This window comes from Bos javanicus, chromosome 3 (assembly GCF_032452875.1).
Source record: "Bos javanicus breed banteng chromosome 3, ARS-OSU_banteng_1.0, whole genome shotgun sequence".
In the NCBI taxonomy this organism is placed as follows: domain Eukaryota; kingdom Metazoa; phylum Chordata; class Mammalia; order Artiodactyla; family Bovidae; genus Bos; species Bos javanicus.
In genome coordinates this window covers 92,633,239-92,647,684 of record NC_083870.1, presented here as the reverse complement: position 1 = coordinate 92,647,684, position 14,446 = coordinate 92,633,239, and the positions used below count along the sequence as shown (strand labels likewise).

At 38.4% G+C, this 14,446-nt stretch overlaps 1 protein-coding gene across 2 annotated transcripts in view; it reads right to left on the bottom strand.

Annotated features, from left to right (window-relative positions):
* The window catches only part of NDC1 (NDC1 transmembrane nucleoporin), a 59,998-nt gene that overhangs the window by 41,252 nt on the left and 4,300 nt on the right, over nucleotides 1-14,446 (bottom strand). For both annotated transcript variants that reach the window (XM_061411877.1, XM_061411875.1), the window contains exons 2-6: nucleotides 14,182-14,302; nucleotides 11,824-11,925; nucleotides 8,006-8,180; nucleotides 6,553-6,691; nucleotides 1,811-1,919 (exon numbers count right to left, since the gene is read on the bottom strand). In XM_061411877.1, coding sequence (XP_061267861.1) covers nucleotides 1,811-1,919; nucleotides 6,553-6,691; nucleotides 8,006-8,180; nucleotides 11,824-11,925; nucleotides 14,182-14,302 — 646 coding nt within the window. The remainder of the gene's footprint in view (nucleotides 1-1,810; nucleotides 1,920-6,552; nucleotides 6,692-8,005; nucleotides 8,181-11,823; nucleotides 11,926-14,181; nucleotides 14,303-14,446) is intronic.

The window sequence follows — 14,446 nt, the reverse complement described above, 5'->3', positions numbered from 1 at the left end:
TTTAGAAAAGGCAGAGGAACCAGAGATCAAGTTACCAACATTCATTGGATCATAGAGAAAGCAAAGGAAATTCAGAAAAATATCTACTTCTGCTTCACTGACTATGCTAAAGCCTCTGTGTGGATCACAACAAACTGTAGAGAATTCTTAAAGAGATAGGAATACCAGATCACCTTACCTGTCTCCTGAGAAACCGGTCTCCTGACCTCCTGTATGAGGGTCAAGAAGCAACAGTTAGAACCCTACATGGAACAACAGACTGGTTCCAAATTGGGAAAGGAGCTATATACTGTCACCCTGCTTATCTAACTTCAATGCAGAGTATATCATGGAAAATGCTGGGCTGAATAAACCACAAGTAGAATCAAGATTGCTGGGAGAAATATCAACAACTTCAGATATGCAGATGATACCACTCTAATGGCAGAAAGTGAAGAGAAACTAAAGAACTTCTTGATGAGGGTGAAAGAGGAGAATGAAAAAGTTGGATTAAAACTCAACATTCAAAAAACTAAGATCATAGTATCCAGTCCCATCACTTCATAGCAAATAGAAGGGGAAAAAGTAGAAGCAGTGACAGATTTTATTTTCTTAGATTCCAAAATCACTGCAGACAGTGACTGCAGCCATGAAGTTAAAAGATGCTTGCTTCTTGGAAGGAAAACTATGACAAACCTAGAAAAACCTAGATTAAAAAGCAAAGACATCACTTTGCTAACAAAGGTCCAGGTAGTCAAAACTATGGTTTGTCCAGTAATCATGCACAGATGTGAGAGTTGGACCAGAAAGAAGGCTGAGCACCAAAGAATTGATGCGTTTGAACTGCAGTGCTGGAGAAGACTCTGGAGAGTCCCTTGGACAGTAAGGAGATCAAACCAGTCAATTCTAAAGGAAATCAACCCTGAATATTTATTGGAAGAACTGATGCTAAAGCTCCAAAACTCAGGCCACTTGATGTGAAGTGCTGACTCATTGGAAAAGACCGTGATACTGGGAAAGACAGAAGGCAAAAGAAGAAGGTGGCATTGGATGAGACAGTTGGATGGCATCATGGCATCACCAACTCAGTGGACATTTGAGCAAACTCCCAGAGACAGTAAAGGAGAGGGAAGCCTGGCATGCTACAGTCCACTGGGTTGCAAAAAGTTGGACACAGCTTAGCAAATGAACAACTTTATCCACTGAACAACTCCCCTTTCTCCCCTCCCTCCAGCCCCTGACAACCACTATTCTACACTCTGTTTTCTACTAGTTTGACTACTTTAGATACCTCGTTAAGTGGGATAATGTAGTCATTTTGTGCCTGTCTTATTTCACTTAGTATAATGTCCTTAACGTTCATCCATGTTGTAGTATGTGACAAGATTTCTTTTTTTCAAGGCTATTACTGCATTAGATGTATATGCCACATGTCTTTAACAATATTCTCTCTTAACTAAATAGTCTTTGAACGTTTCAATCTAAATATAAACATTTAATCTAAACAAGCAATCAGTTGGGCTAATCACACACCTTCTACTGTTACTGTTGTTCAGTCACTAAATTGTGTCCAACTCTACGCTGCCATGAACTGCACCACGCCAGGCTTACCTGTCCTTCACCATCTCCCTGAGTTTGCTCAAACTGATCTCCATTGAGTCAGTGAGGCCATCCAACCATCTCATCCTCTGTCACCCTCTTCTCCTCTTGCTCTCAATCTTTCCCAGCATCAGTAGGAAATATATGAATACAATTAAGAATGGCTTTTTAACTGACATTTCCTGAGTTGTGAGCTAATACATACACTGTATCAAAAAGGAGAAATTCTTACCAAGAAAATAATATACAATGCAGAAATTTCTAAGCAGGAACAGTGATTCCACACAACTATGCTTAACTAGCAAGAGCAGAGACCTCCTGAAGCGTAAGAACTTGTATTGCTGTGGAAAAAAAGAAAACCAGAATCAAATGACACATTCAAAGAAAGGTTCTACTTTATTCTAACACAAGCACACAACAGTTCACACATAAAAAGAGAAAGTTTATTCCAGAGGTAAAAAAAAAATCAACTATCTCTGATGTTAAAATATTTAATACTTTCTTATACAACATCTCATTTATATGACATCAGAAATGAGAAAATTAACAATATCAATCTATTAGGTTGGTGCAAAAGTAACCGTGGTTTTGCATTGTTGAACTGTGCTGTTTGATATTGGAATACATTCTTAAATAAATGTGGTTATATTTAAGGTGTATTTCTCGCTTTATTTATTTATTTATCTTTTTGCTTATGACTCATTGCCGCCGCTGCTGCTGCTAAGTCGCTTCAGTCATGTCCGACTCCGTGCGACCCCACAGACTGCGGCCCACCAGGCTCCCCCGTCCCTGGGATTCTCCAGGCAAGAACACTGGAGTGGGTTGCTATTTCCTTCTCCAATGCATGAAAGTGAAAAGTGAAAGTGAAGTTGCTCAGTCATGCCTGACTCCTAGCGACCCCGTGGACTAGAGCCTACCAGGCTCCTCCATCCATGGGATTTTCCAGGCAAGAATACTGGAGTGGGGTGCCACTGCCTTCTCCTATGACTCATTACTTGCTGTTTATTTTGTATTTATTTTAGACTAGGGCAATGATGTTAGACAAAAAGCAAATCTAAGCGATTTTCTTATTGAAAATGGGTCATAAAGCAGCAGAGACAAATCAAAACATAAACAATGCATTTGGCCCAGGAACTGGTAATGAAGTACAGTGCAGAGGTGGTTCAAGAAGTTTTGCAAAGGAGACAAAAGCCGTGAAGATGAGGAGTGCAGTGGCCAGCCATCAGATGTTGACAACAACCAATTGATAAGATCACTGAAGCTGATCCTCTTACAACTACACAAGAAGCTGCCAAAGAACTCAAAGTCGACCATTCTATGATCACTTGGCATTTGAAGCAAACCAGAAAGGTCAAAAAGCTTGATAACCGGGTGCCTCGTGAGTTGACTGCAAATTCAAAAACCATCATTTTGAAGTGTTGTCTTCTGTTATTCTACACAACAACAAACCATTTCCCAATCGGATTACAACGAGTGACAAAAAGGGGATTTTATACAACCAGCAAAGACTAGCTCAGTGGTTGGACTGCAAAGTAGCTCAAGATACTTCCCAAAGCCAAACTTGCACCAAAAAAAAGTCATGGTCACTGTTTGGCGACTTGCTGCCTGTCTGATCCACTACACCTTTCTGAATCCTGGCGAAACCATTACACCTGAGATGTATGCTCAGCAAATCGATGAGACCCCCTGAAAACTGCAACACAACAGTCAACAGAATGGGTCCAGTTCGTCCCCAAAACATCTGACTGCACATCACACAACCAACGCTTCACAAGTTCAAAGAACCAGGCTACCAAGTTTTGTTCATTCGTCATATTCGCCTGATCTCTCGTCAATCAACCACCACTTCTTAAAGCATCTCGAGAATTTTTTGCAGAGAGAATGCTTCTACAATCAGCAAGAGGCAGAAAATGCTTTCCAAGAATTTGTTAAATCCCAAAGCACAGATTTTTACAGTACAGGAATAAACAAACTTATTTCTCATTGGCAAAAATGTGTCGCCTGTAATGGTTCCTATTTTGATGAATAAAGATGTGTTTCAGCCTAGTTATAATGGTTTAAAATTCATGGTCTGAAATGGCCATTAGTTTTTCACCAACCTAATATAATAAGGACTGTCAAGATGGAGTAAGTATAAAAAAACATAATAACTAACAGCTAACACTTTTTGGACACTTACCACATACCAGGTACTATTCCAAGCACTTTAAATGTATTAATCCATTTAAACCTCACAACAACCCCCTATTATTATTTCCATCTTACAGTTGAGAAAAACAAGGCACAGAGAGATTAAGTAATTTAACCAATGTTACCAGTTAGCAAAACAAAAATCTGTGATTTTAATGCAGGCTGGCTGGCTTTAGAGCCTGAAACCTTAAAGACAGTATATAATGCCTCTACACTAAAATTTTTCACATGGGCTTTGGAGAAAAACAGGAGGTCATAAAGAAGACACAAGCCTAAGAATCAGGAGACGTGAGCTGTAATACTGCCTTTTTCTGTACAACATTAAGTAAGTCTCATCACCTAATTATCTGAAAGAGAATAAGGCTGAACCAGCTAAACAGTTCCTCAGTGGGTACCTTCCAATGTTAACAATCTAAGAGTAAAGAATCAAGCAAGAAAAAATATGAAAGGTTTTTTCTGAAAAAATTATGCTTCTTGTGAAACAAGGGTTGTGTACCCTAAAAATGCCAATGGGAAAAATATTTTTATATTACTGGAGAGGATCTGTGGAAACCTGAAGAAGCAAAGACGGACTCCCCAAATTCTGGTCTTCCTTTGTGTTTATAGGGCTGGTCTTCTTTAAGGATTTCAGAAGCAGAAGGACAGCAAAGTCCTTAGGTAGAGGTTTTGTCTTCATACCGTATCTGCAGATTCCAACAGTATCTTACAAAAAGCAGCCCAGGTGAAATGAATACTTGGTCACTAACCACACAGCCTGAAGTATCCTGGTTTATTAAAATACTTTCAAAGTCCAAGATGTAGAATTGCACCTATTCCACGCAGTCACTGGGTGCTACCACTATCTCACCTTCACCTCCCAATAAGAAGGGCGTAGTTCCTATACTGTTACTACTGCAGCTCTCACCTCAACCATCACTTACAAGGGTCCAGAGAGGCTACAGCAGCAGTTAGATACACAGAGAAAGCTAATATACCCTCTTCTTGCTCCTAAGGTGACATGCTTTTCAATTCCTTGTTGGGTTCTTCTGTGATTTGGCTATGAGCTATCCTTTACCTATTCAAATATTCACTATGTGTCAGGCTCTATAAATCTTATCTCATTTAATAATCTTCCAAATAGTCTTCTTGGTGTATAACTTACCAAGCCTATCTTGGTATTTATTCATTTCTTTGTACCCTACTCCACACCAGTATTGTGCTTTTCCCTATCAGTCAGTCATTAAGAATCTAATAAGGGCAATAGAACTGAGTTTTGTAGCAGAAGCAAGTTTAAAGAAGAAAAAAAAAATCTAATGGACTAACAGCAAATTGGTTAAAATACTGTATTTTTAAAGAGATGTAATTTTTCATATTGTTACATGAAAAAGTAGTTACTGAATAATATGTGCAAAATAAAAATATTTATGAAAACCCCAACCCATCAAATATATAATATTACAGCCACTATATTTATAAATGTCAATGAAGGGTCTGGAAAAATATACAAGAGTGAATCCAAAATTTTATCAAAAGAAATTACAAAAAATTTAGCAGTCAAATTTTACAAATGCACATTACATGGTATAAACAATAATGTATCAGTTCTGCCAATACTGGACTCTCCTTGTTCACTCCCTTACACATCTGTGATGTTAAACAGGCTTTCACTATCAACAGAAGTCCATAAGGAGCAAGAGATTTGGGAGTAATCTAATTCTTCTCTAGTACCTTCTTTTCTTCATTTTCTATATTCTTAATGATGTTTCAATCAAAGATGATTCACCATGGATATTTCTATGCAGGATTTTGGGATCTTTCTCCTTGTGAAATTCTGAGGTAGCGAAGATGGCACTCAAGCTGCTTTTAACTCACCTTCACAGGATGGGAAGAACTTGTAACAGGACTCCCTGTCATAGGCTCACAGACAGCAGAGAGGTAAGCGCCAGTCTTGCCTATGAGCACTATCTCTTTGCAGTAGGTGTATTTTCATCAGATTGTTCTCAAGAATGCAACAGGCATGTGAAAACTTCAGTTAAACCAGGAGAACCCTAATCCATCACACTCTAATATTTACACTCTCGTGGCACATCATTCATCTATACATCCCTCCCCTACACTCTCCCTCCCAGACTGGGTCCTAGCGCGAAGGAACTGGTTCTAACAGTTTTACTCCAAAGCCCAGGATTCAGTATGCCATAGAGCAGGAATGAAGCGAATAACAGCACAGTCAAGAACAGTGGCAGCAGGCTGCAGAGAGCCTGGATGGCACTGGAGAAACCCCAACCTACCTTTCTCTCTCCTGCCAGAGGAGGGGACAGCTTCTACCAAATTAGTAAAAACCTAAGTGAAAGACAGTCTAAACTACCCCACTCAAACCAATCAAACTTTTATTTATTCAGAATGTAACTAACATGTTCTATACTTACTTGTACATCCTCAAGCTAATGAGATTCTTAGGTTCAAAAACAAGCTGGCAGCTGCACAGAGGTACTTTGCCTGAGTGTCATCTTCACCCTCCCCCAGCCCTGCTTGGTCACAGCAGCTGCCACTACCTAGCAAGGAGGGAAAGAGTGGAGCAAAGCGGTATTCTGAGAGACGCAGCAGGAAGGGTAACTGCAGCTCCCAGACACTCAAGTCTCATGAAGACAAAGATCTCCTCTCCAAATGGCATTTTGAGCATCTCAGTCCTAAGTTTCACTGATCAAAAATGAATTAAGCAGATGAGGCCAGTTATATAAAGAATCACCAGGGCAATTTTAACCCAGCCAAATTTTGACATAAGGAAATGCTCAAATGACAGCTTACCTGTATGATGGGAAATGGAAGGTAGTTCATATTGTTAATAAAATATAGGAGGCTATAGCTATAGCCCATAAATGCTCCAGCCAGTAGGAAGAAAAGGTGATACTCATTTAAGCAGGTTGGTACAGCAGGGCTATCTAAGCTGAAAGGGAAAAGTTAGGTTATTAGTTCAATAGCCAGGGACACATCACCATTTAGGCTCAATATTTACTGAAGGCAAAGCTTTGACTTAATTACTTAAGAAATGCCCCGAATTCTAACATAAGGGTGTGTTTCAGGTTAAGTGTGGGCAAAAGATTAACAAAACCCTTTCCCCTGATGCATGAGAATTTGATCTTTACTTAAAACTAAGAAGCATCCTGTGGTTCTGGACCCAAGGCATGACATAAATTTCCTGCTAATCACTTCTCTTAAGAAGCATGGGCTTGGCTGTTACTTTTGCAGAAAAACCTTAATAAATCTTCCCATTTTAAGAACAAAACAAAAAACACAACTCTAGCTCTGCTCATTTGGAAATCTGGTAAGGGTAAGAATGTCTCCTATGACAGTAACCAATGGTGCTTTTGAGTTACTGGTAAACTGTATCTGGGCTAGGAAGGACTGTAAATGAAGGCTATATACCTGATAGAGATGCCATAACTTTGGGCTTCTCTCTGTGTTGTCTCTTATAAGGAGGGAATCCTTCATGGGAACCCTTTCACTAAAGAACATTTACCACATTAGGAAAAAAGCCTGCCCTATATAATAGTCACTGGGGAACAAAAGGAAATCAAGTATTCAGTAGTCATGAACACTGTATAAAAGCAATGGCTAATTGAGGACTTAAAGACTACTCCAGAAATCTTTTTTTATTTTTAAAATCAGAATATCAACTTGGTATTTATATCAATGTCATCTGTTCAAGAACTGTGTTTCAAAATTATAAAAGTGCTCTACTGAAGAAGGTAGTTGTTAATTATTTAACATTTGTTTTCATTCTTCCCATATTATCCTTCCTTCAAACCCCAACCTAAATGCCACCTCCTCCCAGAAGCCATGTATGAATCCCTCCCTGCTTTCTGAACTCCCACAAGTAATAATCTGCACATTTCACTTTCTTCCTGTTACATCCTATTTCTCACACACTTCTATTCCTCTCCTCATATATGCATTTGCACCCATGTCTTCCATCACCTACTGTTCTCAGCTCTGAAGGAGTTTGTAGTCCACATATATGTAAATCATTCTAATAAACCCAACAGCGTCTGGCATAGCACCTTGCACAGAATGGCTTAAAAAAAAACTGCTGAATTCAACAAACATAAAACATCAAAATCATTTGATGTATGTATGTGAGAAAGCACTTTTTAACAGAAGTCTGGAAAGTAAAGAATGTCCATAAACTATTAATGTATACAGGTCACCTTTGGATTAATAACTAAACAAGGACCCTTATAAAAAATATATGGAGTATTACCTCTCGGTACCAGTGCAGGGAACCACAAGGAAGCTGTACTGGCCCTTGGTCATCACTGTAGCACACCAAGCCATCAACATTCCCATTGCAGCGTGCATAAAGGAGTGCATGAGCTGCTGCGGATGAAGGATCTTTCCTATCAGTGCCAGTCTTGAGCAGGGAATGGAAGGAACAACTGAAAGGAAAACACGAGACTGTGGCTTTAACATCCACGGCATATAAAGCAGGGACCTAAACTCTTTCCTCCCCTCCTTGCATAAACACTTCAAAGGGCAGGAAGAAACCGAGTCAGTATAAAACACAGTACAGAAACCTTCTAAGTTAAAATAACCTGAAAAAAGACTGAGTAAATACAGATACACACAGAAAAAGAAAAACCAAAGAATCTAGAGATGAAACCTAAGGATAGTATGATTAACATTTTTCATTCTTTTTAATTAAGATTTCCAGACCCCTCAAATAGTGCCTACCCTGGCACTCCCCTTACTCCTATAAAGGAATAAACAATAATTTTAAGATAGTGCCTGTCTTCCAGCAAGTTGTCCTTATTTCAGCATTCTGAATTGACAATATATAGTTCATCTGGAAAAATAAACCACAAACTAGGTAAATAATGAAAACGCTGAACACTAAAATAAATGCTTGCAAGGTGAACTCAGGTAGGCAAGAGTGGGTAGGAGGTGAGGCATGCTGGCCTTTGAGAACAGCTGGCACAGGGTTCCGTGACCTATCTTTGTACACAGTCTTCTTTTAATTCTGACGGTATTTAATACACACCAAATATGGTGGAAAACTAAGCACAATGGGAGAGGGCTTAGGTGCTTTACAATTCGGAGAAGAGGATGCTATCACCTTTCCCTCCCTACCAGAAATGCCCACAACGCCTATTGACTGTAATTGACTTATATTCCAAATCCTGAAAGATGATGCTGTGAAAGTGCTGCACTCAATATGCCAGCAAATTTGGAAAACTCAGCAGTGGCCACAGGACTGGAAAAGGTCCGTTTTCATTCCTATCCCAAAGAAAGGCAATGTCAAAGAATGCTCAAACTACCGCACAATTGCACTCATCTCACACGCTAGTAAAGTAATGCTCAAAATTCTCCAAGCCAGGCTTCAGCAATATGTGAACCGTGAACTTCCTGATGTTCAAGCTGGTTTTAGAAAAGGCAGAGGAACCAGAGATCAAATTGCCAACATCTGCTGGATCATGGAAAAAGCAAGAGAGTTCCAAAAAAACATCTATTTCTGCTTTAGTGACTATGCCAAAGCCTTTGACTGTGTGGATCACAATAAACTGTGGAAAATTCTGAAAGAGATGGGAATACCAGACCACCTGATCTGCCTCTTGAGAAATTTGTATGCAGGTCAGGAAGCAACAGGTAGAACTGGACATGGAACAACAGACTGGTTCCAAATAGGAAAAGGAGTTCGTCAAGGCTGTATATTGTCACCCTGTTTATTTAACTTATATGCAGAGTACATCATGAGAAACGCTGGACTGGAAGAAACACAAACGAATCAAGATTGCCGGGAGAAATATCAATAACCTCAGATATGTAGATGACACCACCCTTATGGCAGAAAGTGAAGAGGAACTCAAAAGCCTCTTAATGAAAGTGAAAGTGGAGAGTGAAAAAGTTGGCTTAAAGCTCAACATTCAGAAAACGAAGATCATGGCATCTGGTCCCATCACTTCATGGGAAATAGATGGGGAAACAGTGGAAACAGTGTCAGACTTTATTTTTCTGGGCTCCAAAACCACTGCAGATGGTGACTGCAGCCATGAAATTAAAAGACGCTTACCCCTTGGAAGGAAAGTTATGACCAACCTAGATAGCACATTCAAAAGCAGAGACATTACTTTGCCAACAAAGGTTCGTCTAGTCAAGGCTATGGTTTTTCCAGTGGTCATGTATGGATGTGAGAGTTGGACTGTGAAGAAGGCTGAGCGCCGAAGAATTGATGCTTTTGAACTGTGGTGTTGGAGAAGACTCTTGAGAGTCCCTTGGACTGCAAGGAGATCCAACAAGTCCATTCTGAAGGAGATCAGCCCTAGGATTTCTTTGGAAGGAATGATGCTAAAGCTGAAACTCCAGTACTTTGGCCACCTCATGCGAAGAGTTGACTCATTGGAAAAGACTCTGATGCTGGGAAGGATTGGGGGCAGGAGGAGAAGGGGACGACAGAGGATGGGATGGCTGGATGGCATCACTGACTCGATGGACGTGAGTCTGAGTGAACTCCGGGAGTTGGTGATGGACAGGGAGGCCTGGCGTGCTGCGATTCATGGGGTTGCAAAGAGTCGGACACGACTGAGCGACTGATCTGATCTAAACTTATACCAAACCTTCTGATGTCATTAAACCTTTTTATATGCTATATTTTCCCCCTAGAAAATCATTTTTCTTCCTTGTCTACTTAATATACTCACCATTCAAGGCTTGGTTTAAACGTCATCTCCTCAGGAAGTTCACCGTGCTGGGTAAATGGTGCTCCTATATACTCTCCTACTATCAAGTGTATTACCTGGATACACTGGATATCCAGTGTCTCCTATTATCCAGTCTCAACATTAATTGTGACCTCTTGGGGAAAACTGGGACCAAACATCTCTTATCCCTACACAATCCATTGCATAATGAATGTTGAAGGAATGAGCCAAAGTGACTAGTCAGGCTTGAAGAAAGACTAGATGAAGGCTTCCCAGGTGGTCCAGTGGTTAAGACTTCACGCTTCCACTGCAGAGAGCACAGATTCAGTTCCTAGTTGGAGAACTAAGATCATGCAAGCCATGTAGCACAGGCCCGCCACCCCTCTCCCCGTACCAAAAAAGCTAGCTATGAGTCAAGGTGTTCTACAGATGGCTTGAATAGAAAAAGAGATCCATCAGCAAGTAGTGAGGGATTAGAAAAGCAAAGGAAAAGGGTATATTATAAAACCCAGAGAACAATGTGAAATTATATATCATATCTAGCCAGGAAGTACTAAAGAACTAAAAAGAGGAATGAAGTTATAGTGGAAAAAAGAAGTATATGAAAAAGCTTCTCATTTTACCTCAAGGACAGACTTAAGGAATCTGAAAAGGCAGGAAGAGCAAGGAGAGAAATTGAGAAAAAGTAAAACACTCTACAATCTAGCAGGTGATTCTCCCAAGGCAAAACATATGATATTTTAAATTCTGTTGTTCCAAAATCACAGAATTATAAACTTTAATATTTGAAAAGGACCTCAGAAATCATCTGGTCTTGATCTCCTACTCTATAAAGGAGTTATTTTTATCATATATCTGCTAAATCACAACTTTAATCACTAGCTGTGAACTATTAAAATGTCTGAATCTTTTTAATGTCATAAAACACATATTTAAAAAATTACCATTTTTAAGTGTATAGTTTTAAGTACACTCACATTGCTGTGCAACCATCACCACATCCATCTCCAAACTTCTCCATCCTCCCCTGAGCCTATTAACTCTGTATCCACTAAACAATTGCCCACTCCCTCCTCCCTCAAGTCCCTGGCAACCATCATTCTACTTCATATCTCCATGAATTCAAGACTACTCTGGTTACCTCATATATGGAAGTGGAATCATACAATTTGTCCTAAGAGTGCTAATTATTTTTTAAAATCAGAGAAAGTATCAAATAAATTTTACCATAAGACACTCAAAAGCATATAATTCTGTATACATTTAAAAACTTTGACACAAAATACAGCCTCTGATGTACACATCCACATACAAAACTCATTATGTCTGCTCTTAGTAAAATAAATTCAGGTATTTTAAAGATGGCTAACATTTGAAAACTCACCTGTATAGAACTCCACATTGAAAATACTTATTATTACAATTACCACTGACAGCAGCAGAAGGTAAAAGATAATGTAGGAATTATACAGATCATAGAAAGAAGCTAAAACAAAAGAGAGATGAATTAGTGAGTTCATTCAGGCATACTGTCACATTTAGTATACTGCAATAAAAAGGGGGGCTTGAACCACAACTCTAATTCTAATTTAAAAACTTATCTTTAATATATACCAGAATTTCTTTTAGATGACCCAGATGATAACATCAGACAAATAATACCATATGCAAACATATTTCATGTGAAACAGAGAAGTACCACATTTAGTACTATACCAACAAAGTTTCTTTCTAAAATGTAAATATTTTTCAGATCTCTTCTTAAATGCAATTAGTCCCTATAGCTAAAAAAAGTAACATTTCCAGAAATAGAATAATCTGTAAATCATCCAAATGAACAGAATTAAAAATAAAAATTCATGACATCCCTGTGAAATACTAATACATTCACATTTTAGAGTGTTTCAACAATCAATATTCCATCTAAAAAATGTGACAGTTTAACATATGTATATAATATGCCTAAAAACATGAACAAGAGAAATAAAAATATGGACATATGTTTGTTAAATAGACTAAATGCGACCAATTATTTTTAAAATTTTAATTCATTGATCAAAATTACTGAAAAACTATTAAGTATCCACAAGTAAATTTCTCAAGCATTACACTGAGCTAAAAGAGAGAAAGAACTAATTCATGTGGCTGGAAATAAGGAAGGAAGGACTAAATTTTTCTGTAGACTTTAGGCAGAAAAAGTTGAAGCAGACAAGTAATATTTGATGAGAAAAATGGCATAAATCAAATCCAATCTGGAGAAAAAGGGACACTAGAATTAAAGAACCCATGGGCCACGAAATGGCAAAAAGTTTTTGTCTGAAGTACCAATCCGTAACAACTGGTCATGGCTCTAGATTACAATATTGAATATTCTAAAGCTGCAACTAGACAAGCATGAGTCACGCAGACACAGGCAAGGTGGTTACAGAAATACCTGCCACCCTGGTACTAGCTTATGGCTTAACTTAATCTGACTGTGAGATTCACCCAAAAAGATTGATATCTCTCAATAAAAAACTTAAAATGACTTCAATTCTTTAGCAGCAATCTCTCTCCAAAAGCCATAAAGTAAGATTTTAACTCTTGGAAAATGGGCATTTCTTCTGAAAAATTAAATTAACAACATACTTCCCACTTTTCAAAGCAAAAGAAATCTATTGTTACCAATTTGGAGTGGAGGGGGGAAAGGAAGAATTTCAAGAGTATTTGTGCTTTTTAGCCTTAGGCAAGACCTTAAAAGGCTTCAAAATCTACTTTGGGAACATTTCTCTTTTTAAATTCTAGTGTGGCAGAGTGGAAAAAACATAGGCTTTGAAGTCAGAGACCAATATTCAAATCCTAGTTCAGTTACTCACTAGCTGTGTCTCTGCACAGACTTATAACCTGAGTCTCAGGTCCCTCATTGAAGTAGGAATACTACCTCATTCTTATCATACAAGGTTGTATTAATAGGAAGGATAAGAAGTAACATCCTGGGATTTCCGTGGTGGGCCAGGGGTTAAGACCCCACTTCTCCACTGCAAGGGGTGCAAGTTCGATCCCTTGTTGGGGAAGTAAGACCCACATATGCCATGAGGAGTGGACAAAAAAAAAAAAAAAGAATATATTTAAGGTACTTAGCATGGTGCCTAGCACATAGTAGGTAGCAATAATTGGTAGCTATTATTAACATAAAGTAGTTACACTTTGATGAATTTATTAATTTTACTGTCACCAAGAATTTTGAGAAACATTAGCCTGCTACAATTTTTTCCTTCTTATTAATCAGTTTAACTCTGTGTTCCTTAGTCTCCTCCTTTTCTTTTTTCATCTTTCTTATCAGCCACAATAAAGAAATGAAGTATTCTTAATTAGAAAAAAATTTTTTAAAGATATTTGATATTTTCTATCTATAATTTTTAAATATGTAAAAGTATTAGTTCACTTCCTTAAAAAGAAAGGTCACAGGTTCACTTCCTCAATAAAGCTGTCAAAGAGAAAAGACAAACAAAATTAAGTTTTTATTAATGTGGTCTCTAGTGATCTTTCTGCTTCTGTGAACAGTCTCTGACGGGTTTTGTGATCTTATTATATAGTGAAAATGCCTATGTTAGGCAGGGAAAAGCTTAAGAACCTCAGAGTGAATTTTTTTTTTTTTGCCACTCTCAATACAGAGACTAAAATAAATTTAAACCGTAATGCAATTTTTATGTTGAAAAGTGGGTCCTGTAAATTTGTTATCCCCAAACTGAATATCACTTACCAGACAGCCACTGTATAGGATGAAATAAATCAATGCTGCTGAAGATTACAAATACTGTGGTACAGATGGGCAGCAGCAGCACTGACCAGACAATGCTTGTAACTATCCTCCAGCCCAACACCTGCAATTAAATAAACAAAATCCCTCAATCATGAAGTCAGTTAAACTATTCCAGTTATTTCGGTTATGCAAATCTTATCTTTTCATACAGGATGTTAATCACTAATATTTACACCCAGATTACAGGCCATGCAGCTGTCTATAA